Source organism: Sorghum bicolor, chromosome 4 (genome assembly GCF_000003195.3).
Source record: "Sorghum bicolor cultivar BTx623 chromosome 4, Sorghum_bicolor_NCBIv3, whole genome shotgun sequence".
Classification (NCBI taxonomy): Eukaryota; Viridiplantae; Streptophyta; class Magnoliopsida; order Poales; family Poaceae; genus Sorghum; species Sorghum bicolor.
The window spans coordinates 5,674,262-5,701,504 of NC_012873.2; the positions used below are offsets into that span (position 1 = coordinate 5,674,262).

Here is a 27,243-nt window from a genome sequence, read left to right on the forward strand (position 1 = left end):
AAAATAAAAGGTTGGTGTAACCCATTTCATGATTTATGAATAGAAGTGCAAGAAGTCACGAAAAAAGAACAACATTCTGAGAGTTCATAGTTCATAGACATGAGAAAAAAAAATCATCCTCAAACTTGATATAATTGGAACAAAATGAATATGCATACAATGAAAGCTACGAGACATGGATCAATTAAACTAATCACACAAAAGGTTTTTGACACGCTCATACCTGTCCACATTCAGACTCGGGTCATCATTATCATTCCTCATCCCCCGGTGGCATCCATACATCCATTTGAGTATTGGATAAAGATCAAGGTAATAGGAAAGAGATACTTGGAGTTATAATACAATATAATTATTATTAGAGATATGTGGCTATATCTATAAACTCAAACGAACAGACTATATGTGTCTACAATTTCTGTCCATACCATACCGATTTTGATGCGGACATAGATTTACGGAGTAACTATGCATAGCCACCGAGAGATATACTTTCCACTGCATTCCATAGTAAGATATATAAGGATGTTTATTCTCAGTTGACCTCAATCTCTATAAGGGCACATGAGAACAAGCTTAATATGTTCTCATGAAAAATAGAACTTAATCTATATATATTGGTAGATTTTTTTTTTGTAATTTCTGTATTTTTCAATACAAAATCGATTATAACTCTACATTATAATCTCTCTCTCTATATATACAAACGAATGAGGTAAAATATAGGAAATGGCATAGAGAAAATTAAACATATATATATATGTATATATTCATAAGTGGCCTAAGCTTTTCTTAGTACTGCACATACATTAGCGTAGATTCAAAAAGAAAAATCTTGTAGAAAAGTGATAAGAGATATTTTGGGCCCAATCCAAATCTCGAACGACAAGGCTCCTGTCGTCCAGCCTCGCACAGTTCCGCTCCGCCAGCCCTTCGATTTGTTTTCGTGAAAATTACAGGCACTGCCACCGCCTTCCTTATCCTGGGCGTTGGACGGACGGGCCCGAGCGAGCGACTCGAGCGTCCCGCCGCCGCCGCCGCCACCATGGTGGCGCTCGCCTCACTCTCGTCTCTCTGCCCCTGCGGCATCGCCCGCCGCCGCGCTGCCTCCGCCTCCTCATCCGTCGCCGTTTCCATCTCGTGCTGCGCCGTCGCCACCCCGTCCTCCTCAGGGAAAGGTACGCATGGCTGCTGCCAGTACCTGTTCATTTTCAAAAGGCTAATTAGGATTCAGTTAAATGTTGTGTCGACGCGTAACTGCCTTTTAAAGCCACCATTTTACTTTGCAAAGCATCTCGGTTCCATTTCTCCAACAGGATATTTCCATCTCTTCAACAGGATATTTTTGTTGTATAATGTGATATAGGGATTCAAGTGTTGCCTATGTGATATGCAAATGCATAATTTATTGTGCTCATAGATATTCACAGGACAAGGGAACTCTCTCCTTATGTGTGCAGGGCCCCAGGAATCTAGAACACCCCGAAGAAGGCTGAGGAAAACTGAGGGTGCCACCAAGAGCTTGGAAGATTCGGTCAAGCGAAAGATGGAGCAGTTCTATGAAGGGGTCGATGGTCCACCTCTGCGAGTGCTCCCTATTGGCGGTCTTGGGGAAATCGGCATGAATTGCATGCTTGTGGGGAATTATGACCGATATATCTTGATTGATGCTGGGGTTATGTTCCCAGAGTAAGTAATCGAGACAACATCTTTCTACTGCTTACAGTGCAGTTCAGCTCCCACTATTTTTAATGCCTTTCTCATATAGTTATGTGTGTGTAACAGCTTAAGTTTTTTTTCCTTCCTGAAGCCTGCATGTGTGAAAAAATTATCAACAAATTCGATAAGTAATCATTTCTATTGTATCATCATGCTGCTGGATAAGTAATTAGCAATTAACATTTTTCTGCAGTTCTGTGCTCTGTCACATAAGGACTCAGCATTTTCTGCAAATTATAGATGTATTCTGTATAAATTTTCCTTAGCACGAGTGCTGAATTTTCACTGAATTGGAGTATGTTTAAAAACGTGTCAGTTATGATGAGTTTGGTGTGCAAAAGATTATCCCAGACACCACGTTCATCAAGAAATGGAGCCACAAAATTGAAGCAGTTATCATCACACACGGCCACGAAGATCACATCGGTGCGTTGCCTTGGGTAAATAATTCTCCTGCTTCTCGAGTAAACCATTCCAATTCGTCATGTTTGCTTGGCTATGATCTGCTACACACTTTACTACTTTAGTCACATGCAAACCAACAACCCTTTGTTGAGTCACAGCTCCTTGTACAGTCTAAACAGCGGAAAGGAGAATTTGTGATACTTGTTTGAAAGTTAGATGTTGTGTACAGGCTAGTTAATTTGGTACCTGCTTGTCGCTTTGTTGAATTTTAGTGTAATTTACAGAAACATTGGATGTATATTCTTTTTTTTTGGGTTTGAAATGTTGTAGTACATAATTCATGATATGTAGTGGTCCAGATCATTTTATGCTGATACTAATCTAGAACATGAGCTACTGTAAAATTCTCTCTTTATTCCTTAAATGTTCTCTACGAAAAAAAATGTGGACCGGTGTCTACACAAAAATTGTAGTTTATACATAGTAGTAAATTAGTAATACTATTATATTTGTAATAAAAAAAATGCTCTCATGCTATTATAGGTTACAGAAGTTCTACTAATATACAAGTAGAAAAAGAGGCCAAATGTGATTATTAGATATTGTGCTAATATCCTATATGAATAGATTTTGAACAAAGGTAGTTGGAAATATCCAAATTCTTGCTTTAGTACAATGCTAGGTAGTCTAGATTTCCGCTTTGTTTGTCATCAACCATCAACATTATAAAGTTGCCAGCTGAGTCATTTATGATATCGCATGATGTGGCAGTGAATAATCCATTATTCCCAGCAGCGGACTACATTTTCCCCTATTAGCATGGGCTAAGAAACTCAGAATCAGATCAATGTCAGTTGAATCCAACAAAATTCACCATCAATGCAGTGCACCATCAGTGTGATGTTGTTTAGGTCACTTTGGTCAGGGCTTGTCCTATTAAAGCTGGATTGGTTATGTGGCTCTAGTAGCACTCCTCAGGTCCTGGGTTCGACTCCTGTGGGAGTGAATTTCAGGCTGAGGTTAAAAAAAATCCCATTGTCTGTACCCCACCAAAGCACAGGTCTAAGACCCAGCCCGGGTTGTGGTCATTCTCACATGTGCTACGGTGCTGCTGTGTATGGGTGGGGCAGGGTTTGGGGGTTTTCTCAACCTGTGTGGCAAGGTCTTTTTCATCTGTCCGCTGATGTTTCTATAATTCCTGTCTCAATATGGAAGTACTTGACATGGTATCTGGATATTTATTTTTGCGGAGAATGTGATATCTGGATGTTATGCAGATCTTTATAATCTATTGCATTGAATTTCTATCTGTATTTGGAATTACCATAAGCTCTTATTTCCCTTCAAACATTTTTACTGTTAATAGGTCATTCCAGCACTCGATTCAACAACACCGATTTTTGCATCATCTTTCACCATGGAGGTAACACTGAAAATTGTTTCGATTGCTAGTCACATCATTGCCATTTTGCACTGTTGAACGACCTGCATTAAAAAGAATTAGATCTTCAGAATTTTGAAATGCATTATTGTTAATTGGACAGCTAATAAAGAAGCGTTTGAAGGAGTTTGGGATCTTCCTCTCATCCAGGCTTAAGGTTTTAAGAATTAAAAAGAGATTTCAAGCTGGACCTTTTGAAGTCGAACCCATCCGTGTAACTCATTCAATTCCTGACTGTTGTGGCTTAGTGCTTCGCTGTGGTGATGGCATAATTTTCCATACTGGTGACTGGAAAGTAAGTTAGATCAGCAATAAGTGTATACTAGATTTTATGTACTTTTTAATAGTTTGTATAACTTTATTATTTTCTCTTGTAGATTGATGAATCACCAGTGGATGGAAAAATTTTTGACCGACAAGCATTGGAGGAGCTCTCCAAAGAAGGTGTTACTCTTGTAAGTCAATCCAATATCTTGTGCATATGGATTACTTTTGTTTCTAGAATGAAGGTCATTGACTTTGGTTGCGCACATGTTGTCTGGCTTCAAAGATGCACTCATGCAGCTATGAAGTATGAACATATTAAAAGATTAGGATAGTTGTGCAATATCAATAGACTAATGAAGTGTTCACCTAGGTCTGACCTATACTAATATGAGCAGCTCTTTGTTGATATGTTCCTGACGTTGCTTCTTTCTTTTCCCTCTTTTTCCTACCTTCAATACAAGATGATGAGTGACTCAACAAATGTTCTATCCCCTGGAAGATCAATCAGTGAATCTGTTGTTGCTGGTTCATTGTTGCGACATATTTCGGAAGCAAAAGGAAGAGTAATTACGACACAATTTGCCTCAAACATACATCGAATTGGGAGCATCAAAGCTGCTGCAGATTTAACTGGTCGAAAAATGGTAATCTTTTGAAATTTTAATTCGGCAGAGTGTTACTTTACTATGTTCAATTTCGATGATGTTTTAACTAGTTTGTAGTTTCGGTGGGCTAGAACAGGTGTTTGTTGGAATGTCACTCAGGACATACCTTGAAGCTGCTTTCAAGGATGGAAAGGCACCAATGGATCCATCAACCTTGGTATGCAGCAACTTGAATAGATTAGTTAAATGTTTTTTGTGTTTATTGCTACTGTGTTGTTGCAAATGATGCAATATTTTTAATGGAATTTTTTTCTCCCTTTTGTGATACATGCAATTGATATGCTAGTATCAACATATGCTGGCATTCTTTGTGAGAATAATTTGTTTCTGCATCCTTTTATAATCTATAGTTTTATTAGCTTCAGCTATCCACTTTACCTCACACATGATATATACCTAAAGGAAAATATATACAGAACTCATCGGAGTTCACTGAAGGTGTTTGAGTGCTATTTGCTTCAGTTGGTGATTTAATACTGGTGGAAAAGTAGTTTTGCTACCGTTGGGTATGCAGATCTTTTAACCCATCACATTCAAATAGTTGAATGCTAGCTGCATCAAGTCGGACAGCTTGTAGAGTCTGCCGGACAAAAGTTATAGAAAAAATTACAAAGATTTATGATATCATGTAGATATACTATGAAAATATAACTAATAAAGAACCTAATGATACTTAGTTGGTATCATAAATGTTATTATCTTATCATATAAATTTGGTCAAACTTGGTATGCTTTGACTCTCCAATATTCGTGGAATGATTTATAATTTGGGATGGAGGGAATATTTGCCTTAACATTCGTCAGCGATTCAGTGTTTCCTTAGTTAATGGCCAGCAGATACTTCGATGTCCTGGCAAAAATGTATGCAAGCATTTTTTGTTTAAATATCCTGCTACTAGCAGGCACCATCTATGGGTTTCTGCTCGGAGGATTTGAGTTCGTTTAATGTAAACATATAATGAAACAATTGCAATATCAGTTGTTGTGTACAAATGCTTAGGTGTGTTAAATGATTATGAGTAATAGTCTGACTTGATGGTTGAGTTATTTTGATATTACGATAGTTTATCTTAAATTGACGTCAACACAGAGATATGCTACATGATTTTTCTATCGGTGCAATCTTTTGATATTACGTATGATGTTACAGAATGTAGTCTTCCTAATTGCATAGTTGAAACATCCTGCAGGTCAAGGCAGAGGACATGGATGCGTATGCCCCTAAAGATCTTCTGGTTGTCACTACGGGTTCACAAGTAAGACATACATGCTATAGGCCTAATTTTTTCAAATGCTCTCATCAGCCACCTTAAACCTCTTGCACCTCTGTATTCAACTTTGCCAGGGAGAGCCACGTGCAGCTCTGAATCTTGCATCTTATGGGGGAAGTCATGCTCTTAAACTATCAAAAGAGGATGTCCTTCTTTATTCAGCTAAGGTATTCCTATCTATCCTTCACTTTATTTTCTTGATAGCTTTCACAATATTTGAGAATAGTCACATGGGAGGTGTGTTTTATATTGGTTAATGGTTATGTATTCACATAAGTGGGTTCTCTTAATGCTTGCAGCTGTATTGAACTGGACTTGCTTATATTATGAAGAAAATTATTTTCATATTTGAAGGCTTGTACATATTATTTTCTTTTAGTCAAGATAATACCTAAAATGACACCAAATGTACTAGAAGTGGAAAACATTGCAAGTACCCTTTATGTATGATACTGAACATGCTAGTGAAAAAAAAAACATCTGGAAATAATTCTGTCTTTTTTTCCTTAATCTTTATAATCATTCCTGAATGTGAATGCCGCCTTATGGAAAAAAAAACTTTTCTTTTGGAAGTTAGCATTGCAATTTATTGTCCTGCATATATTTTTTTTCAGGTTATTCCTGGAAACGAGACGCGGGTAATGAAGATGATGAATCGTCTCACTGATCTTGGCCCAAAAATTATCATGGGTAAAGATTCTGGCCTGCATACCTCTGGGCATGCCTACCGAGAGGAGCTGGTAAATTTTTGTTTTCTTTGTTTTATGGTGTTGTGATGTTGACTTAAGATGATGACAGGCCTTTGATTTATTGTTTGCAGGAGGAAGTCCTTCGGATTGTTAAACCACAACATTTCTTGCCTGTTCATGGAGAACTCCTATTTCTCAAAGAACATGAATTGCTTGGAAGATCAACTGGCATAAGGCACACAACTGTAAGTAATCTCAGTAACTTGGCGCTCTGGATTTGTATGCCAAGAGAGAGAATATATGCATGGTTCTTAGTTTGCAGTGGCTATTGAATTTCAACAAATAGTAAGAAATGTAGGGCCTTTCTGCTATAGTAGCAGTGAGTATTCACACAAGAAACTTGTTTGGTCTGTATTTTTTTCTCCAAATTCCAAGTATTATTTGCATTGCCATAATACAACAAAGCTCATATTTGTTAGCATTGGTTGGGTTCTTAGATTGCTACTATAATTGCAGGTAATAAAAAATGGAGAGATGCTTGGTGTGTCACATCTAAGAAGCAGAAGAGTTTTGTCCAATGGATTTGTTTCATTAGGGAAGGAGGATCTTCAGGTGAACCATTTATTCTATACTTTCATTTTTTTTCTGTCTTTAATAGCTATGATGTCTAACATGGTATAATGATATTACAGCTCATGTATAGTGATGGGGACAAGGCTTTTGGTACATCCACTGATCTCTGCATTGATGAGAGACTAAGAATTGCATCTGATGGCATTATTTTTGTCAGGTAGTTTCTTGTACAGTTTTGGAGTATTTCTAGGTTTATCTTCAGCAAAAATTTCTCTTCTCATGTGAAATGAGAGTGATTTATGTCGAGCTTTGTAATAGTCAAAATGGTAAAACCATATATCGTGTTATTTGGTGCACCTGAACATTTTACATGTTATTCCTTTGCAGCATGGAGATCTTCCGACCTCAGAAGGAACATGGTTTAGCGCAATCAGGTTTGAAAGGAAAATTTAAGATTACTACAAGATGTCTATGGCTTGATAATGGAAGATTGTTGGACGCACTCTACAAAGCAGCTCATGCTGCATTGTCAAGCTGTCCTGTGAATTGTCCACTTAGTCACATGGAGAGGATGGTAGCTGAAATCTTAAGGAAAATGGTGCGGAAGTATAGTGGAAAGAGGCCTGACGTCATTGCGGTTGCTACGGAGAATACCACGGCAGGTTTCCCAGAACACCTCGATGCTAAATCATCTGGAAATTTTGGACCTTCCTCAACTACTAGCCATTTGAGCAGGAGTCCAGCTACGAGTCTTGAAGGCAGTTATAAAACACACCCAGACAACCCAGAGGTGGATGCTGAAGGTACTCTTAACAAATTGTATCTTATGAATTACTCTAATTCTGTAGTATCTTTGAATAAGGTGGATAGCATGTCTTGAAACTTTAGACTGGTCTGCAGAGCAGGTATAGTCCTACACTCAGACTGTCACAAAGTGTCTAATTTTGTATTGACTTGTATGTTTTTCATTAATTCATATGGTTGTGCTTTGTTCTATGCTTTTCATTGTCTGATACTGTATGATGTGTTGACCTTGTCAGTGCTTTGTCACACAGAAACCCCTCCTAAGGCAGTGAGAACAACACCTGATGATGCAACCACAAGCTCCAATGGTGAAGCATTCTTCTCTTCAGATTTACATCAGCCTAAAACATTGGAGCACTTTTGGGAGTCATTCAAATCCCCTACAGCTGTTAAAATTGCACGAATTGTCAATGGGGGGAACAAACAAAATCTCAGCAAGATTGGCATAATGGGTAAGGACTCATCAATCCAGTCAGCTCCTGCTCCAGTTAAGTCTTCAAAAAAGAACAAGTGGAAACCTGAGGAAATCAAGAGCTTAATACAGATGCGTGGCGAAATGAATGAGAAATTTCAGAGCGTGAAAGGAAGAATGGTTCTGTGGGAGGAGATTTCTGATACCATGTTGAACCAAGGAATAAGTCGTACGCCGGCACAGTGCAAATCTCTATGGACATCGTTAGTTCAGAAATATGAGGTTAGTTATAAATTCAGTTTCGTCTGAGTCCTACAATATTCGGTCTGTAGAATGAAGCAAGATAGCTGTCATGTATTTCAGATTGCAATGTAATATCTGACAGTAGCAATCCTCTGTCGTTGGCAGGAAAGCAAGAAGGACATGGAAAGCATGAAGACGTGGCCGTATTTCTCGGCCATGGATAGGATTCTATCGCAGCAAGGGGAAATGGCAACAAAAGGGTAGAAAAAGGCTGTAGTTTAGTGGTAGAGATTTAGAACATTGATATGTTGTAGCAGAGCCCAGTGAATCTAGTCGAGTAATGTTAAGATGAAATGTCCACAACATCTGGTGATCCATTGGGATCGGATTCCTTTTTTGAGTAAGATAGACGGTAGCACGAGATCGAGATGGCTTGACTGGCTGGGAAGTGGGGCTTCAGGGCCCGTGAACTCCAGGAGTTGGGTAGCTGATGTATATGACAACCTGTTGTGTAGAACAACCTGACTTGCAGGAGGTGGGGGTTACTATTGAGCTGTATGAGCCACACCGTTGATTGGTTCAGTGTACAAACGGCATGTACGTGTACTTTTTCTGACTGGTGCATGAGATGTACCAAGGAGTGTTCAAGTGCCTTCCCCCGCGCGCGCCCAGGGTTCCAATGCCGCGCGGTCCCGGCTCGCGAGCGAAGCTCGCCTCGAGGAGACGGGGGGAGCCGGGATGGAGGGGTGGAAAGGAAGAAAAGAATACAGGCAAATCATACAAGACGAGCAACCAAACACGGGCCGAAACCAAACACGGGCCGAGTGTATCAAATGGAGCCGAATGTGCCTTTACACCATCCTGTTGGGGCAACCAATCAGCCCCTGATGCTTTTGCAGTCCGGGGCACCAAGCACAAACTGTTTCTGTTCACAAGAAACCGAAGTTCGGTAATGCTGGTGTCAGGACGTCCGTTGGGACGCCTCTTTGCTGGGCCTACGGGCTGTGGATCGGCAGCTCAGGTAACTGCAGCGGCTTTCCCCAACTCAGCTCTTTAGCGTGTTTCTGAAAATCTCTCGCTTTCCCGACCGCAGCGGCCACGACTGCACTGCCCGCCCCAACTGCGACATCGTTGCTCCACCGCGCCGCCTGCCTCGAACGCGACATCTGTCCGGCGCGGACGCTCCACCATGCTGTCCGCCTTCCCCGCTCGGTCAAGACCATCGCGGCGGGCCAGCGGCCTCCACCGCAGCGTCCGCCTGCCGCAGCCATGTGGCCGCCTTCCCCACTCCGTCCCGACCGTCGCAGCCACCTGCCTTCCCCACTACTTTTTGGTACCGAGTACATTCTGCTCTTCTTGAAAACATCCTTGCATCATGTTGATATACTTTTGGTACCGAGTACATTCTGCTCTTCTTGCAATGTTATATACTGTTCGATGCCATTGTTATCACAATTTTTTATCTACAAATTAGCATTCTAAGAAAAGGGAAAAAGAAACAAAGAAGTCTTTTTTAGAATTCTGTCTTGTCTTACTATACCCCAACTACATATAATTGTGTTCAGAATTCTTACTACAATTCTACTTTTGTAGAATCTATATCATGAGAAGTGGGTCACCAAGGATGAGCAGTTCTTGGTTGCCTGCTGTTGTTCCAATATTTTTCAATAACAGATCAATTAGTTCTAGAAGATCTATCCCTAATCCATAACAGATCAATCACCTACTCCTGTCGACGACGACGAAGGCGGGACACTGTTAAACAGGTAGTCAATGAAGACGATGTTATAGCAAAGATGTCTGTCGCCAGTAAATCAGCACAATAGGTGGCGTCTTTGATCAATATGGAGCCATCAAAAGTTTTTTTTTAATAAACATGTGTACTACTCCGAGAGAGGCACACGCGGTGCCCAGTGTCCATATGGACACAACCTGTAGCATTAAACATAGATATATACTCCCTCTGTCCCAATAAAAATATCGTCGTAGCGTTTGGGCGTTGTCCCAAAGAAAACGTCGTTTTAGAGCCTGAGGCCTAAAAAAAGGCTGCGTGCCTACAACTTTTATTGTTTCCCTTGGAGTCGGAGCCTCTCTTCCCGGCGCCGGTCTGCGTTGTCCCCTCCAGTCTGGATGAGAACCGAGGAGTGGAGACTGGAGAGAGAAGAACATGCTAGGGCAATATGGTCATTTTCCTTCAGTCTTGGTAGGCGCACCGAGTGCTTCAACGACACTTTTACTGGGACAGAGGGAGTATATGTTAAAAACAGAAAGAAATCATTTTCTATACATAATAGCGACTTTTAAAAAGATCACATACCCATTTTTTGAACGCCAACAGCAGGAAAGTTAATTTCAGATCCGGCACTGGGTAGCCCCCCAGAAAACGTAGCTACCAACTGTCCAATCACTTCTAGCACCGAAACGTAGATTTGCACTATGAGTGCAATAGGCGTGAGACTGCATTTGCACAATAGTAATGTTATTATAATATATATATATACACACACATTGATCTTTCTTTCATTGAAAGAATTAATTCTTATAGTTATCTTAAGTCAAAATTTAAAGTTTAATAACTGTCACAAATTTTTTTAGAAAATGATTTTTATTTAGAAACTGAGAAACAAGCTTATTCTATAAAGTTATTCAGTAAGTACTTAAAACTAAAGAAGAAAAGCTTACTCCAAGGCCGTGGTGGGGCTATGACAGTAATAAAGGGTGCCGGTGTGAGAATTTCTAACTACACCAAATTGCAATGCCTAGGACCGCGAGAAGAATGGCGCCCACGTTAAAGAAGACCAAACAGTAACGGTTGCGACGCGACGTCATTTGAGTGGATCCTCCGCATAACCTTAGCCATCCTACGATGATGGATGGCATACTCGCCGTGAAACTGAAAAAACCTTGGCTTATTGCGTCTTCTAAGCGGCTACACTGCACGGTGGAACACGACTTAGCGTCGTAACGGTAAAACAGAAGTACCCTGGTGGCTGCACTTGCTGCACAAAAGATTCCTCGCCAAAATCTGTATGGCCAAACATATCAAGATTAATATTAATAATTGAACTGACCGTAACGGGTATATAACAAAAAAAAAGCAGCACTAATAAACAATTACCGTGTCTCCAAACTTGATGGTCCGAAAAAACCAATAATCTGGGGAGGCAACTCTGTTTATTAGCATCAGATCCACGTCCAGAACTGCGAGTCCTAGTGCCCACGCACACTGCACACCTGCTGCTACCGCTAGGAAGCTATATACAAAGCAACAGGTCTATCAGTTAGGATGACCGTGGAAATGTAAAATTTTTTTTTACAACATTTCTAATCATCAGTCGACTAATTATTTTGTTTGTCTATCAGTTGATTCTTTTTGTGTGCTACGCTTTGTCGTTGTGGGCTGGTTTGTCACCGTGGGCTTGCTTCTCGTGCAACCCGTTTAGTGGTTGATCGGGTCTGTAGCCTGAGGGAATGGACGAATGGCTGCTGGGCTATCCTCCAGGTGGAGCAGGCCTCTTTGTTCTCTCTCTCGATCTCTTTCCCCGATGCGGGCAGGTGCTCCTCAGTTGTTGGTTTTTTATATCTTTATTACCTAGTATATGTAACGGGTTTATGCTTGAGATGTTCTCCCGCTCATTTTACCAAGTATGATAACGGGTTCGGTTTGAGATGTTCTCTCGCGTCGCAGGTCTGAAACATGTTTTGAACTTTTTGGCGTTTCTTTTTGTTGCTGCCGTACATATTAGCTCCACACGTGTCTTGATTTGAATGGTTGGAAAAAATCAACTGATACACAAACTGAAATCAGTCGATTGTTTTTATTTGGCAACAAAGGAAGGTGAAGACCATTTTATGTTCCCAATACATTTTTATACATGGGCTGACCTAAAAATAATTGTTCTTGTTAGCCCAATTAAACTTGCAATTAGTAAATGGACTGACAAATGAATGGGCTTAGTGCCTACTTGTTATGTGGGCTTCAATGGGTGTTTTGAATCCCAAAACCATGCATGCATGGTTGTTCCGATCAACCCTACACGACGTAGAGTAATAAAATGGGCTGAAAAACGCGCCTATTTGTTATGTGGGCTTTAATGGGTGTTCCGAATCCCTGGTTGTTCCGATCAACCCTATACGACGTAATAAACCAATAACATATACATGTCACCGAGGGAAACAACGAACGAGAAAACCGTACCTGAACGAGGGGGCGATGGAGACATGACCATCAGAGGGCGCGAGCGACATCGTCGTGGCAATGCACTGAATAACACGAAGTAGAATGCTCGTTACAGTGGTTGGAGACCCTTGCACTGCCCTCGGTGCCTGTGCCTATGCCGGTGCACTCGTCGCGTCACGTGAGCCCTCCATGCTTTGCACAAGTCCTGTACTTGAAGAGAATCTCGTCATTGTCAGTGAAGGCTAGCGCACATATATGAGAGTTTGGTATATTTGAAAGGGTGTTAGGTTATTAGCTACATTTCCACATGCTGGGCACGTCGTACAACTAGCTAACATACATGTTTTTGGATATGGTAGTGGGTGCATGCTAAGATATATAGTACCTCTAGTGGTTGTTGTATAGATATGGTATAGTCCTGGCTTTATTAGCTAGTTTTGAACAAACCAAAGACGCGACGAAGGCCTGGACGATTGAAAAGGATAGTTCAACGAAGACCGCGCCTTGTTATTATCTCGCATGTCATTCCGTTTTGTGGTAGTGGAGTGGTGGGCGAGTGGCACGGTGAATAGTAATAAATGCAGGCGCGGGTGCCCGTGCCCTGTGGAGGATTAATTAATTTTCTCGGGCGATGCCAAATCGAAATCGCGTGGCGTGGAGGTGGAGCCATGGGCCATTCGGAGTGGTGGCGATGAAAGGTCCTTGTTTGGTTTTGGTAATTGACTGACAACTTAGGTGGACTAATAGTGTTTATGTGAGATACACAGGAGATTAGTCCATAGGTGATTATGTGATGATGGAGGAGTTCATTGCATATGAGACATGACATGGAGTCATGTGACCAAGGTGGAGAAGACAAGATGAGGCTTGGCTCGATGGACCGGTTGCAAGAGTGAAGGGTAAGTCAGAGGCTTTGAAGCGAGGAACCGCGTGTGATGGTGAAGCTTGAGCAAGACTTGGCGCCGATGGACCGAGGTAACGGTGAAGAGCAAGTGAGTTCAAGATCGATGAACCAGTACGGTCATGTGATGATATAAAGTGGATCATATCATTTGGTGATTGGTTGGTGCATGTGTTGCATCAACATTGGAGGAGATGGAATGGAAAGCGCAAGGCAAAGGTATAACCTAGGGCATTTCCATTTCACCGGTCATAGGTGTGTAGAGAAGTTGATGACCAGATTTAGGATAGATGGCCGTACTATCAAGAGGGGCAAACTTGTTTGCATATCGGTCATCTAGTGCCACTTGAGCAATCTAACTTTGCATATATGTTAGGATCGAGTGGCGTGGCAACTTGAGAGGCTAATGCCTTTGGGAATTTGTTTGTGAAAATGCTAACACATTTGCACATGGTGGTGTACACTTGGTGGTGTTGGCACATTTGCAAAGGAGGTAGAGTTCCTAGGGTAGAGAGGGGTTTAGGACCTCTCTCCCTCCCGCCGAGCTTGCCCGGCGGGATTCAGCGCTTTTGAGAAAATGAAGTGCTTATTTTCTATTGCGCCGGTGGGAAGTTTAGAGAAGTCACGGGAGTTTTCTCGCTCACCGGACGCTGGTGTTGGTAGCACCGGATGCTGGACCAGAGCGTCCGGTGCACTGTGCGCACCGGACGCTGGCACCGGACGCGGATGAAAGGTCCTAATATGGCTAGAGGGGGGGTGAATAGCTTATTTACAAATTCTACAAACTCACTAGAGCAAGAGGTTAGTAAATAACAAAGCGAACCTTTTTGCTCTAGCTCTAATGGGGTGTTTGCAAGCCACCTATCCAACAATTCTAGTTGATATAATCACTAGGCACACAAGAGCTATGTCACTACTTACACTAGAAAGCTACCTAAAGTTTCTATACAAGTAAGTAAGCTACTCTAGTTTGCGGGAATGTAAAAGAGTGGATGAGATAATTATACCACCGAGTAGGGGATGAACCAATCACCAATATAAACAACCAAGCACCGGGAGAATGCCAATCAAACACAATTGAGACACCGATTTTTCTCCCGAGGTTCACGTGCTTGCCGGCACGCTACGTCCCCGTTGTGTCGACCAACACTTGGTGGTTCGGTGGCTAAGAGGTGTAGCACGAACCTCGTCCTCACTAGGACACCACAAGAACCTACCCACAAGTGAGGTAGCTCAATGACACGAGCAATCCACTAATGTTGCCTTTGGCTCTCCGCCGAGGTAGGCACAAACCTCTCACAATCACCGGGAGATGGCCACGAACAATCACCAACTCGTGCCAATCCTCCTCCGCTGCTCCAAGCCGTCTAGGTGGCGGCAACCACCAAGAGTAACAAGAAAACCGCAGCCAAATCGATCCCCAAGTGCCACTAGATGCAATCACTCAAGCAAATACACTTGGAATCACTCCCAATCTCACAAAGATGTTTAATCTATGAAGGCGATGAGTGGGAGGAGTTTGCTTAGGCTCACAAGGATGTCAAGTATGTTAGAATGCCAAGAGTGTGAGCCCCAAGCCGGCCAAACACGTATTTATAGCCCTCAAACAAATAGAGCCGTTGGCTCTTTCACTGGGCGAAATACGGGGTCACCGGACGCTCTTAAAGGGGCACCGGACGCTCAACACCTGCGTCCGGTGCTCGAACGTCAGCCGAGTGTCAGATCCTAACGGTAACCTGCAGAGCACCGGACGCTGAGCAAGTTAGCACCGGACGCGTCCGGTGCACACCGGACTCATGCGCAGAGAGTTCCGCAAACTCGCAGGTTCACCGGACGCAAGCCACCGGACGCACCCTCAGCGTCCGGTGCTCACCGGACCCATGCGCAGAGAGGGTCGCAAAACGCCCGCACACCGGACGCGCACCACCGGACGCTCAAGCCAGCGTCCGTTGCCTATCGTCCGGTGCCTTACCCTAGCTGGGCCAGGCACTGTCTGCACACCGGACGCTCAGACATAGCGTCCGGTGCCTCTAAGCCAGCGTCCGGTGAGTGTTTTCTCAGCGAGAAACACTCTCGCGACTTCACCAAATTTCCCTCCGGCGCAATAGAAAAAATGCACTTCATTTTCTCGAAAAGCGCCGAATCCCGCCGAGCTTGCCCTTCAAACTTCAACTCCCTTCTCAAAGTGTGCCAACACCACAATGTGTAAACCAACATGTGCACGTGTGTTAGCATTTTCACAATCATTTTCTTCGAAGGAGTTAAGTTAGCTCACTAGGTTCTAAATGCATGCACATGAACAATGACACCTAGTGGCACTTGATAACCGCTTAGCCAAAGAATTCCCCTCTTTATAGTACGGCTATCTATCCTAAATGTGATCACACCCTCTATGGTGTCTTGATCACTAGAACCAAAACCCTAAGCAATACCTTTGCCTTGATCTCCATAGGGTTTGTTTTTCTCTTTCTTCTTTTCCAAGTTGAGCACTTGATCATCTTGTGGTCATCACCATCATCACCATGATCATCACTTGCTCCATCACTTGGCATGTACCAACCTTATTAAGTCTAGACACACTTAGTATAGAGGTTAGTACTTAGGGTTTCATCAATTATCCAAAACCAAACTAGGGCTTTCAATCTCCCCCTTTTTGGTAATTGATGACAACCCTTTTTACAAAGATTTTCAATAAAATTTTCTTGGATTCATGTTGCTTGCCCAAGCATTTTACCATGTGCAAAGGTTATGGACAAGTTTCATAAACCCAAAATGGTAGCAATTGCTCTCCCTACATATGTGCTAAGAGTTTGGATTTGAAAGCTTGCACATATGCTTGAATAGGAAATATAGGAGTCAATTTCTACCAAATGATGCTAAGGTGTAAAGAATGGACCTTTGAAGCGTGATACCAATCGGAGTTGCCAATATACACCATCCTTAGCACCATTAGTAACTAGACATTCACAAAACTAGAATACCCCGTGAGATCAACATTATAAACAAGGTTCTAGTACCACTTGTGGAACAACTAAAAGTCTAGTTACACTACCTATGCATGCTAGTTCTTCATTTCATCAATCAAGCCTACAACTAGCATACACCACACAAGCAAGGCATTGGAGAGAAAGCTTCTAAAGCTAATGCTAATGCAAGCAACCATATGTGATGCACATTCAAATGCAACATACAAGTTCATGAGCTTGCTCCCCCTACTTGTGTGCTTCAAATTTTAATGTGTGCTTTAATTGATCCCCTTCTTTTATCATGTTACTCCCCTATCTTAAATCTTTGGGAAATTTTCTCCCCCTTTGTCATCAATGACCACAAAAGGTGAGCTCAAATTTTAGATAGGTTAGTGTGAAACCATGTAAAGTGAGATCATTTTACCAAATTGGTTCAATCTAGATTACTTGCCTAAGATATTTAACTCGATTTGATCCAAGGACAAGCTTCTTCACACCTCCAAATAAGGGTTATCTTGTACCATGTTGAGTTAAACACTTATAGCTCATATTCTAGATCAAACACTAGGATTGCAAGCCCACAAACATGTCACATGCTACCACTAGATCAAGTTAAGCATAGAAGCAATAGTGGTACCATACAAGCATCAAATTCATTTGATTTTCATGAATGATCCTAAGACATGTAAGGAATGACTAGATGCACTACACAAGTCCTTAGCATAGGATGGATGACATGTCAAACAATTTTACCTTGGTTTGCTCGAAGGAGAGGCATGTCATATAGTGGGGGTGCATCAACACATATTTGAGAAGTCAAGTATGTTCAATTCATTCCTTAGCTTGCAAAACCTCTTCTCATCAAGTGGCTTGGTGAATATATCGGCAAGTTGATCATCGGTGCCTATACTCTCAATGCAAATGTCCCCTTTTTGTTGGTGATCTCTTATGAAATGATGGCGGACATCTATGTGCTTTGTTCTTGAGTGTTGAACCGGATTGTTGGTGAGCTTCACGGCACTTTCATTGTCACATAGCAATGGCACTTGCTTGAAGTTGATTCCAAAATCTTTCAAAGTTGCCTTCATCCATAGGATTTGTGCACAACAACTACCGGCCGCAATGTACTCCGCTTCGGCGGTTGATAATGCAACACTATTTTGTTTCTTGGATGACCATGAGACAGGTGATCTTCCCAATAGTTGACATGTGCCCGATGTGCTTCTTCTCTCAACTTTGCATCCCGCATAGTCCGAATCAGAATATCCAACAAGCCAAAGAATTCCCCTCTTTATAGTAGGGCTATCTATCCTAAATGTGATCACACCCTCTATGGTGTCTTGATCACTAAAACCAAAACCCTAAGCAATACCTTTGCCTTGATCTCCATAGGGTTTGTTTTTCTCTTTCTTCTTTTCCAAGTTGAGCACTTGATCATCTTGTGGTCATCACCATCATCACCATGATCATCACTTGCTCCATCACTTGGCATGTACCAACCTTATTAAGTCTACACACACTTAGTATAGAGGTTAGTACTTAGGGTTTCATCAATTATCCAAAACCAAACTAGGGCTTTCAGCGGATAGGACACTATTCGCGCATCCGGTGCTACGTGACGTCAGTGAGTGTTTCTGACTGGAGAGCACCGAACGCTCAGGGTGTGTCCGGTGGCTCGCGTTCGGTGATCCTGCGAGTTTGTAGTACTCTCTGCGCACGGGTCCGGTGTGCACCGGACGCGTTTGGTGTGAAGCCGTCGAGTGTCCGGTGTGGCTGCTACAGGCACGCACACGTGGTAGCCGTTGGCGGCAACGGTCGAGTTCAAATGGCTAATGACACATGGTTGTCGCCTAAGTACCGGACGCTGGAGTTGAGCGTCCGGTGGCTCCCTGCAGTGAGTCTGGTGCCCATGACTTTTGCCCAGTGAAGGGGCAACGGTTAGTTTAGCCCTTGGGGCTATAAATAGAAGTGGTGGCCGGCTTTGGCTGGAGTGGAGCACCCTTGGGACTTAGTGTCCATGCTTGGGGAGTGCTAGTGAAGCCTCTAACTCACATATGCTTGATAGTGATCATCCGATTGTGTGAGTGAGTGATTCTAGTGCGTTGCATTAAGAGATTGCATCGAGTGACACTAGGTGTTCGTGTTGCAAGCCGGTGGTGCTTGTTACTCTTGGAGGTTGCCACCTCCTAGACGGCTTGGTGGCTTGTGACTCCGTCGAAGCACGCAAGGAGATTGTGCGGTGCTCCAGAGAAGAGATTGTGAGGGGTATGGTGCTCACCTCGTGGGGATCGCGAAGAGCAACTCTAGTGGATTGCTTATGGCTTGGAGGATCCTCATCTTGAGAGTGGATGTGCGGCACCCGCTGAGGGTTTGGCTTTGGAATGCCAATTAGCTCGTGATCCATCAAGTCGGTGTATCGCCACAACGAGGATGTAGCTTGGTGGCAACCAAGTGAACCTCAGTAAAAATCACCGTGTCAACATTGTCTACTCTTCTCGGTGGTTTGCATTCGCCTTACACAAGCTTGTATTTACATTCTATATACTTATGCTTGTATAGTTGCTCTTGTAACTAGTCTTGCTTGTGTAGCTTGATAGTTACTTTGCTTGTGTAGCTAGAAGTAGTTCCCTTGCGTGGCTAATTCGGTTTGTGTAATCTTGTTAGTCATACTGGTTAGTTTGTGTAGCTAAGTAAGTTGTGCTCTCTAATTTGTCATTAGTTGCCTTGTTATTGAGCTTGCTAGCGAGCTTAGGCTTTGTGCGCTTTGCCTCACTAGTTTGTGTAGGAGCTCTCTCGGTTTGCAAAGTACTAGTTGCATAGATTTGTGTGACCTTGCCTCTAGAATTGTTTAGGTGAGCTCTAGCTAAGGTAGCACTTTGTTAGCTCATTTAGAATCTTTTACAAGGTGCTAAAGAACTTAGATAGAGGGGTGTAGTCTTGGCTAGACCGATAGTTTTAATTCCGCATTTGTTTTGGTTAGCCGGTGTGTTAAAGTTTTGAAAGGACTATTCACCTCCCTCTAGTCCGCCATCTTGACTCTTCAGGCGACTTGTTGCTATAGCTAGCGGACAGCTGTGTTGGCTTGTGCGGGCGAGTGCGACGTTGCCGGCGACTGGCGTCGTAGCGGGCAGTGAGCTGCCCCCCACGATGCCAATAGCCGGACGAGAGGGAAGACACGGTGGAAGGGGCACATGCCCCCTGCCCCCTCGTGTCTGCCTCCTCTGGTTGGAGGATCAGCTAGCGCATTGCAACAAAAAAGTCTTTTTAGAATTCTGTCTTGTCTTACTATCCTCCAACTACATATAATTGTGTTCAGAATTCTTAGTACAATTCTACTTCTATAGAATCTATATCATGAGAACTGGGTCACCAAGGATGAGCAATTCTTGGTTGCCTGCTGTTGTTCCAATATTTTTCAATAATAGATCAATTAGTTCTAGAAGATCTATCCATATCCATAACAGATCAATCACCTACTCCTGTCGACAACGACGAAGGCGGAACATTGTTAAATAGGCAGTCAATGAAGACGATATTATAGCCAAGACGCATGTCGCCAGTAAATCAGCACAGTGGGCGGAGTCTTTGATCAATATGGAGCCGTCAAAACATTTTTCTTTTTAATAAATATGTGTACTACTCCAAGAAAAGCACACGCGGTGCCGAGTGTCCATATGGACACAACATGTAGCATATTATATATATATATATATATATTCAGCGCTATTCTACACCCTAGGTGTAGAATAATATTCTACACCACAAGTCAAAACGGAGTAGAAAAAATACTGAGCAGTACTAAACAATGTTCAGTATCATCCAGCCATACTCCCAGGACCACCAAATACTGAACAATACTGAAACACGGGTACTGAATAATACTGAATTCTGTTCAGTATTACAGTTTGGTGTAGAATAGTATACTACACCTAGGGTGTAGAATAACACTTGTGTGTGTGTGTGTGTATATATATATATATATATATATATATATATATATATATATATATATATATATATATATATATATATATATATATATATATATATATATATATATATATGCATTGATCTTTCTTTCATTGAAAGAATTAATTCTTATAGTTATCTTAAGTCAAAATTTTAAGTTTAACTGTCACAGTTTTTTTTAGGAAATGCATGATTTTTATTCAGAAACTGAGAAACAAGCTTATTCTATAAAGTTATTCAGTACAGTACTTAGAACTAAGGAAGAAAAGCTTACTCCAAGGTCGTGGCGGGGCTACGACAGTAATAAAGGGTGCCGGTGTGACAATTTGTAACTACACCAATTGCAATGCCTGGGATCGCGAGAAGAATGGCGCCCACGTTAAAGAAGACCAAACAGTAACTGTTGCGACGCGACGTCGCTTGAGTGAATCCTCCTCACGACCTTAGCCATCCTACGATGATGGATGGCATACTCGCCGTGAAACTGAAAAAATCCCGGCTTATTGCATCTTCTAAGCGGCCACACTGCATGGTGGAACACGACTTCGCATCGTAACGGTAAAACAGAAGTACCTGGTGGCTGCACTTGCTGCATAAAAGATTCCCTCGCCAAAGATTTGTATGGCCAAACATATCTAGATTAATATTAATAATTGAACTGATCGTAACAGATATATAAAAAAAAAGTAGCACTGATAAACAATTACCGTGTCTCCAAACTTATGGTCCGAAAAAACCTCTGCTTATTAGCATCAGATCCACGTCCAGAACTACGAGTTCTAGTGCCCACGCGCACTGCACACCTGCTGCTACCGCTAGGAAGCTATATACAAAGCAACAGGTCAGTAGCGGGCAGTGAGCTGGCCCCCACGATGCTAGTAGCCGGACGGGAGGGACGACGCGGTGGAAGGGGCACATGCCCCCCTGCCCCCTCGTGACTGCCTCCTCTGGGTCAAAGGATCAGCTACAATGAAGAGTTGGGGAAAGACTCCAGACTACTCGTGCAGTTTATTGTTACTCGTGCAGTTTATTGTTACTCGTGCAGTTTAGAGAGAGAGTCTACAGTTTTGGTGCAGTTTATTGTTACTCGTGCAGTTCGGAGAGAGAGCCTACAGTTTTGCGATCGTGAAGGATATGTACTTGTTCAGATCCGAAATTTTTTTGGATTTTGACACTGTAGTATTTTCGTTTTTATTTGACAAACATTGTCCAATTATAGAGTAACTAGGCTTAAAAGATTCGTCTCTCGATTTACAGGCAAACTGTGTGATTAGTTTTTATTTTTATCTATATTTAATACTCCATGCACGTACCTCAAGATTCGATGTGATGGAGAATCTTGAAAAGTTTTTGATTTTTAGGGTGAACTAAACAAGGCCGGCCGTACGTATAGGATACCGGATTGACTTGTCTGCCAAATACGATGTGATGGCTGGGCTGACGATCAGCAGGTACTATCGGTACAACGATAGAGATCGAAATTAAGGCCTTGTTCAGTTTCTAAAATTTTGGGTTTTTGGCACTATAGCACTTTCGTTTTTACTTAACAAATATTATCCAATCATAGACTAACTAAGTTCAAAAGATTCATCTCGTGATTTACAGATAAACTGTGCAATTAGTTTTTGTTTTCATCTATATTTAATGCTCCATGCATGTACCGTAAGATTCGATATGATGGAAAATCTTAAATTTTTTGAAAACTAAACAAGGCCTAAAGAAATGAGGAAATGACTGCCATAATGTGCCCTTCCATTTTGGGCTAGGGGCCTTCTGGTTAGGTATTATAGCTAGGAAACGACATGGATCCGTATTAAAGATACAACAATTCATATTGTGCCAGACGTTTCGCACATCGACGAATCGTACTACTCCACATGTAGTGGAGAACTAGGCATGCCGTATATGGAGATAGGTTATAGGCATATGTTGGACAACATTTGCGTTGTGACATGTCAGAGTAACGATATATTTGTTGATCAATTGTAAATTAGGATATGTATTTTGAGCTGGCCCCCACGATGCCATTAGCCGGACGAGAGTGACGACGCGGTGGAAGGGGCGCATGCCCCCTGCCCCCTCGTGACTGCCTCCTCTGGTTGGAGGATCAGCTAGCGCATTGCAACAAAGAAGTCTTTTTTAGAATTCTGTCTTGTCTTACTATACCCCAACTGCATATAATTGTGTTCAAAATTCTTACTACAATTCTACTTCTATAGAATCTATATCATGAGAACTGGGTCACCAAGGATGAGTAGTTCTTGGTTGCCTCCTATTGTTCCAATATTTTTTAATAACAGATCAATTAGTTCTAGAAGATCTATCCCCTATCCATAACAGATCAGTCACCTACTCCTGTCGACGATGACGAAGGCGGGACACTGTTAAACATGCAGTCAATAAAGACGATGTTATAGCAAAGACGCATATCGCCAGTAAATCAGCACAGTAGGCGGCGTCTTTGATCAATATGGAGCTGTCAAAACTTTTCTTTTTAATAAACATGTGTACTACTCCGAGAGAGGCTCACGTGGTGCCCAGTGTCCATATGGACACAACCTGTAGCATTTAACATATATATATATATATATTAAAAATAGAAAGAAATCATTTTTATATATAATAGCAACTTTTAAAAAGACCGCATACCCATTTTATGAACGCCAACAACAGGAAAGTTAATTTCAGATCCGGCACTGGGGTAGCCCCCAAAAATCATAGCTACCAACTGTCCAATCACTTATAGCACCGAAACGGAGATTTGTACTATGAGTGCAAAAAGCGCGAGACTGCATTTTCACAATAGTAACGTTATTATAATATATATATATGCATTGATCTTTCTTTCATTGAAAGAATTAATTCTTATAGTTATCTTAAGTCAAAATTTTAAGTTTAATAACTGTCACATATTTTTTTAGGAAATGCATGATTTTTATTCAAAAACTGAGAAACAAGCTTATTCTATAAAGTTATTCAGTAAGTACTTAGAAGTAAAGAAGAAAAGCTTACTCCAAGGCCGTGGCGGGGCTACAACAATAATAAAGGGTCTCGGTGTGATAATTTGTAACTATACCAATTGCAATGCCTGGGACCGCGAGAAGAATGGCGCCCATGTTAAAGAAGACCATACAGTAACGGTTGCGACACGACATCGCTTGAGTGGATCCTCCGCACGACCTTAGCCATCCTACGATGATGGATGGCATACTCGCCGTGAAACTGAAAAAAAACCCCGGCTTATTGCGTCTTCTAAGCGGCCACACTGCACGGTGGAACACGACTTAGCGTCATAACGGTAAAACAGAAGTAGCCCGGTGGCTGCATTTGCTGCACAAAAGATTCCCTCACCAAAGATCTATATGACCAAACATATCCAGATTAATATTAATAATTGAACTGACCATAATGGATATATAACAAAAAAGCAGCACTGATAAACAATTACCGTGTCTCCAAACTTATGGTCCGAAAAAACTTATGGAGCCATGGGCCGTCAGGAGTGGCGGTGACTTGTTGCTACAGCTAGCGGACAGCTATGTTGGCTTGTGCGGGCGAGTGCGACATTGCCGGCGACTGGCGTCGTAGCGGGCAGTGAGCTAGCCCCCACAATGCCTGTAGCCGAACAGGAGGGACGATGCTGCAGAAGGGGCATATGCCCCCCCGGCCCCTCATGACTGCCTCCTCTGGTTGGAGGATCAGCTATAATGAAGGCCCCCTCATGACTGTCTCGCGTCGTAGCTGGGCGCGAGACTCCAGACTACTCGTGCAGTTGATTGTTACTCGTGCAGTTCGGAGAGAGCCTACAGTTTTGCGATCTTGAAGGATATGTTCCTAGAACTTGTTCAGATCCGAATTTTTTTTGGATTTTGACACTGTAGTATTTTCGTTTTTATTTGACAAATATTGTCCAATTATAGAGTAACTAGGCTTAAAAGATTCGTCTCTCGATTTACAGGCAAACTGTGCGATTAGTTTTTATTTTCATCTATATTTAATACTCCATGCATGTACCTCAAGATTCGATGCGACAGGAAATCTTGAAATTTTTTTTATTTTTAGGGTGAACTAAACAAGGTCCGCCATACGTATAGGATACCAGATTGACTTGTCTGCCAAATACGATGTGACGGCTGGGCGGACGATTAACGGTGCAACGACAGAGATCAAAATTAAGGCCTTGTTCAGTTTCTAAAATTTTAGGTTTTTGACACTGTATCACTTTCATTTTTATTTAACAAATATTATCCAATCATAGACTAACTAAGTTCAAAAAATTCATCTTATGATTTATAGATAAATTGTGCAATTAGTTTTTATTTTTATCTATATTTCATGCTCCATGCATGTGGCGTAAGATTCGATATGATGGAAAATCTTAAATTTTTTTGAAAACTAAACAAGGCCTAAAGAAAGGATGATACGACTGTCATAATGTGCCCTTCCATTTTTGGGCTGGGGGGCCTTCTGATTAGGACATAGATCCGTATTAAAGATACAACAATTCTTACTCTGCCAGACGACGACTGCATGTTTCGCACATCGGCGAATCGTCATGTCGTGTATGGAGATATGTTATAGGCATATGTTGGACAGCATTTGCGTTGTGACATGTCAGAGTAACGATCTATTTGTTGATCAAGCTTGTTTGTAAATTAGGATATGTATTTTAGGGTTTCAACTTCATCTTGTTGATCATAGATTCATAGTAATTGTCATCAACAACCATTGTTTCACATTCACCATGATGAATCCACTATGTAGTGCAATAAGGTTCTTGCAATCTTTGCAGGGACAATTATGTCACTGTCACTGTTCTCTATCAACATCGTTGGATGCTCCTCTACGGCTTTAATGAATTTGTCCACCTCATCACAGAAACCTGCCTTGAACCTTAGCGAACTATACATCCAAAAGTTTCTGTAGTCCATCTTATAGAAACAAAACAATCAAAGAAAATATATTAAAGGATTCAAATTAATAATTAATTACTCGAGAATAATTGTATATACATCATACACACACCATGGTAGAAGATAATTAATTAATTGCCTATTAATGCATAAATATTATAAAAATATTAATTGGTTAAAATAAATAATTTCAAAGACAACAATTAGTAATAATTAATAATTCATCCACTACCTTTCATGTGAATTCCATTCCAATTTCATGAAACATAAATTCCAAAAAACAAAACCTAGATCTAGAACTAGATCTACATGAAACATACATGAAATTAGGGTGTACTCCTACACTAAAATCAAAGCAAAATCGACTAATAAAGGGTGTAACCTCATTTCTATAACTAACCTACACTAATAGATCCAATTTCATAAACATAAATTACAAAATAACAAAACAAACCCTAGATCTAGAACTAGATGAAACATACATGAAACTAAGGTGTAATCTTCTCTAACTAATTTACACTAATAGCTTCAAAACTAGAGTCTAATTTGCTTCATACAAAGCTCAAGCACCATGGAAGAAAGAGAAAAAAGCAAAACTTAAATTACTCACTAACTAACCATTAAGACTTCAATTAAAGGCTTGGAATAATATTTTCTTACCTTCTACAACCTCTCAACCAAAGTATTTGAGATCAAAACCTCCTCCCATAGTAGAGCAATTTTTGGGAGGAGCCCAAGGCCTCTCAACCTTTTCTTCTCGGGTTGGAGTGAGTGACCTGAGGAGAAAAAAGATAGTGATTGCTATATATACGTCAGACATTTGTAGAGATGACTGATGATTTAGCCGCCCCTACAAATAGAACATTACGAGTGGCTGGTGGTTGAGCCTTCCCTACAAATCACACCATTTGTAGCCTTGTAGGGGCAGCTACATGCATCATCCACTATTGCCACGAACCGCTCACCACTATCTTTGAACAATGTTCTTGTTTCCCCTTCCCTAGTTAAGAATCTCATCTTCGTCCGTTCTCTTACTCATGAGTTTGATCCGTTTAGTTTTTCTATCAAGGACCTTCCAACACACACGGAGATCCTCCGATGTAACAGCTCCAGCATTGAGACACCCCAGTCAGGATGGCTCTATCTCCAACTGCCTCTAAAAAAAAGACCCCGTTTTTACAAACAATTTTTCATGTAGTGGCACTGTTTGGTTTGGGCTGTTTTTTTAACATATATCTCATCAAATGTTTGAACACATACATAAAGTACTAAATATAGACTATTTATGATAATAAAAATACAGCTAGAGAATAATTCACAAGACAATTTTTTTTAAAACATAATTAGTCTATAATTAGACAATAGTTACTACTAGTTATAAATGTGTTAGGGTGCCTGTTACCCCTTATAATACGTCGCATCGTCGCCGTGGATGTAAGTCGCTTCTGGTCCTGGGCGACAGCGACCACCCCTGTTTTACTGCATTCACCGGCCCGTGAGCAAGCAAACGTTGACATGGATACAAGCAGCGGGTCCTGCCGGTTGCTGAAGCGACCATGCAAACGTTGACATGCAGCTGGTGTTGCTCGCCCTTATAAGGTTGTACTCCCTCCATCCCAAATTGTAAGTCGTTTGACTTTTTTTACTTTAAGTTTGACCACTCATCTTATTCAAAAAATTTATGCAAATATAGTCAAATTTAAGTCATTCTTGAAGAACTTTTATTAATAAACCAATACACAACAAAAAAAAGTGATATTTTGTACAAAACTTTGAATAAGACGAGTGGTCAAACTTGATATTTAAAAAGTCAAACGACTTACAA

At 41.5% G+C, this 27,243-nt stretch overlaps 1 protein-coding gene across 3 annotated transcripts; it reads left to right on the forward strand.

Moving 5' to 3' along the window:
* Positions 920 to 9,142, forward strand: LOC8079424 (ribonuclease J). 3 transcript variants are annotated; one of them, XM_021459813.1, is made up of 17 exons: positions 920 to 1,178; positions 1,461 to 1,689; positions 2,036 to 2,159; positions 3,491 to 3,547; positions 3,669 to 3,860; positions 3,943 to 4,020; positions 4,294 to 4,476; positions 4,574 to 4,654; positions 5,688 to 5,753; positions 5,843 to 5,935; positions 6,383 to 6,508; positions 6,589 to 6,702; positions 6,974 to 7,069; positions 7,150 to 7,247; positions 7,418 to 7,833; positions 8,071 to 8,528; positions 8,655 to 9,142. In XM_021459813.1, exons 1-17 carry the CDS (start codon positions 1,046 to 1,048, stop codon positions 8,751 to 8,753), a joined length of 2,643 nt encoding a protein of 880 aa, XP_021315488.1. In that variant the 5' UTR covers positions 920 to 1,045; the 3' UTR covers positions 8,754 to 9,142. The 3 variants fall into 3 exon arrangements, with proteins under 3 accessions (XP_021315488.1, XP_002451689.1, XP_021315489.1); XM_002451644.2 differs by having other exon boundaries at positions 8,086 to 8,528; XM_021459814.1 differs by lacking the exon at positions 920 to 1,178 and having other exon boundaries at positions 1,519 to 1,689; positions 2,036 to 2,145.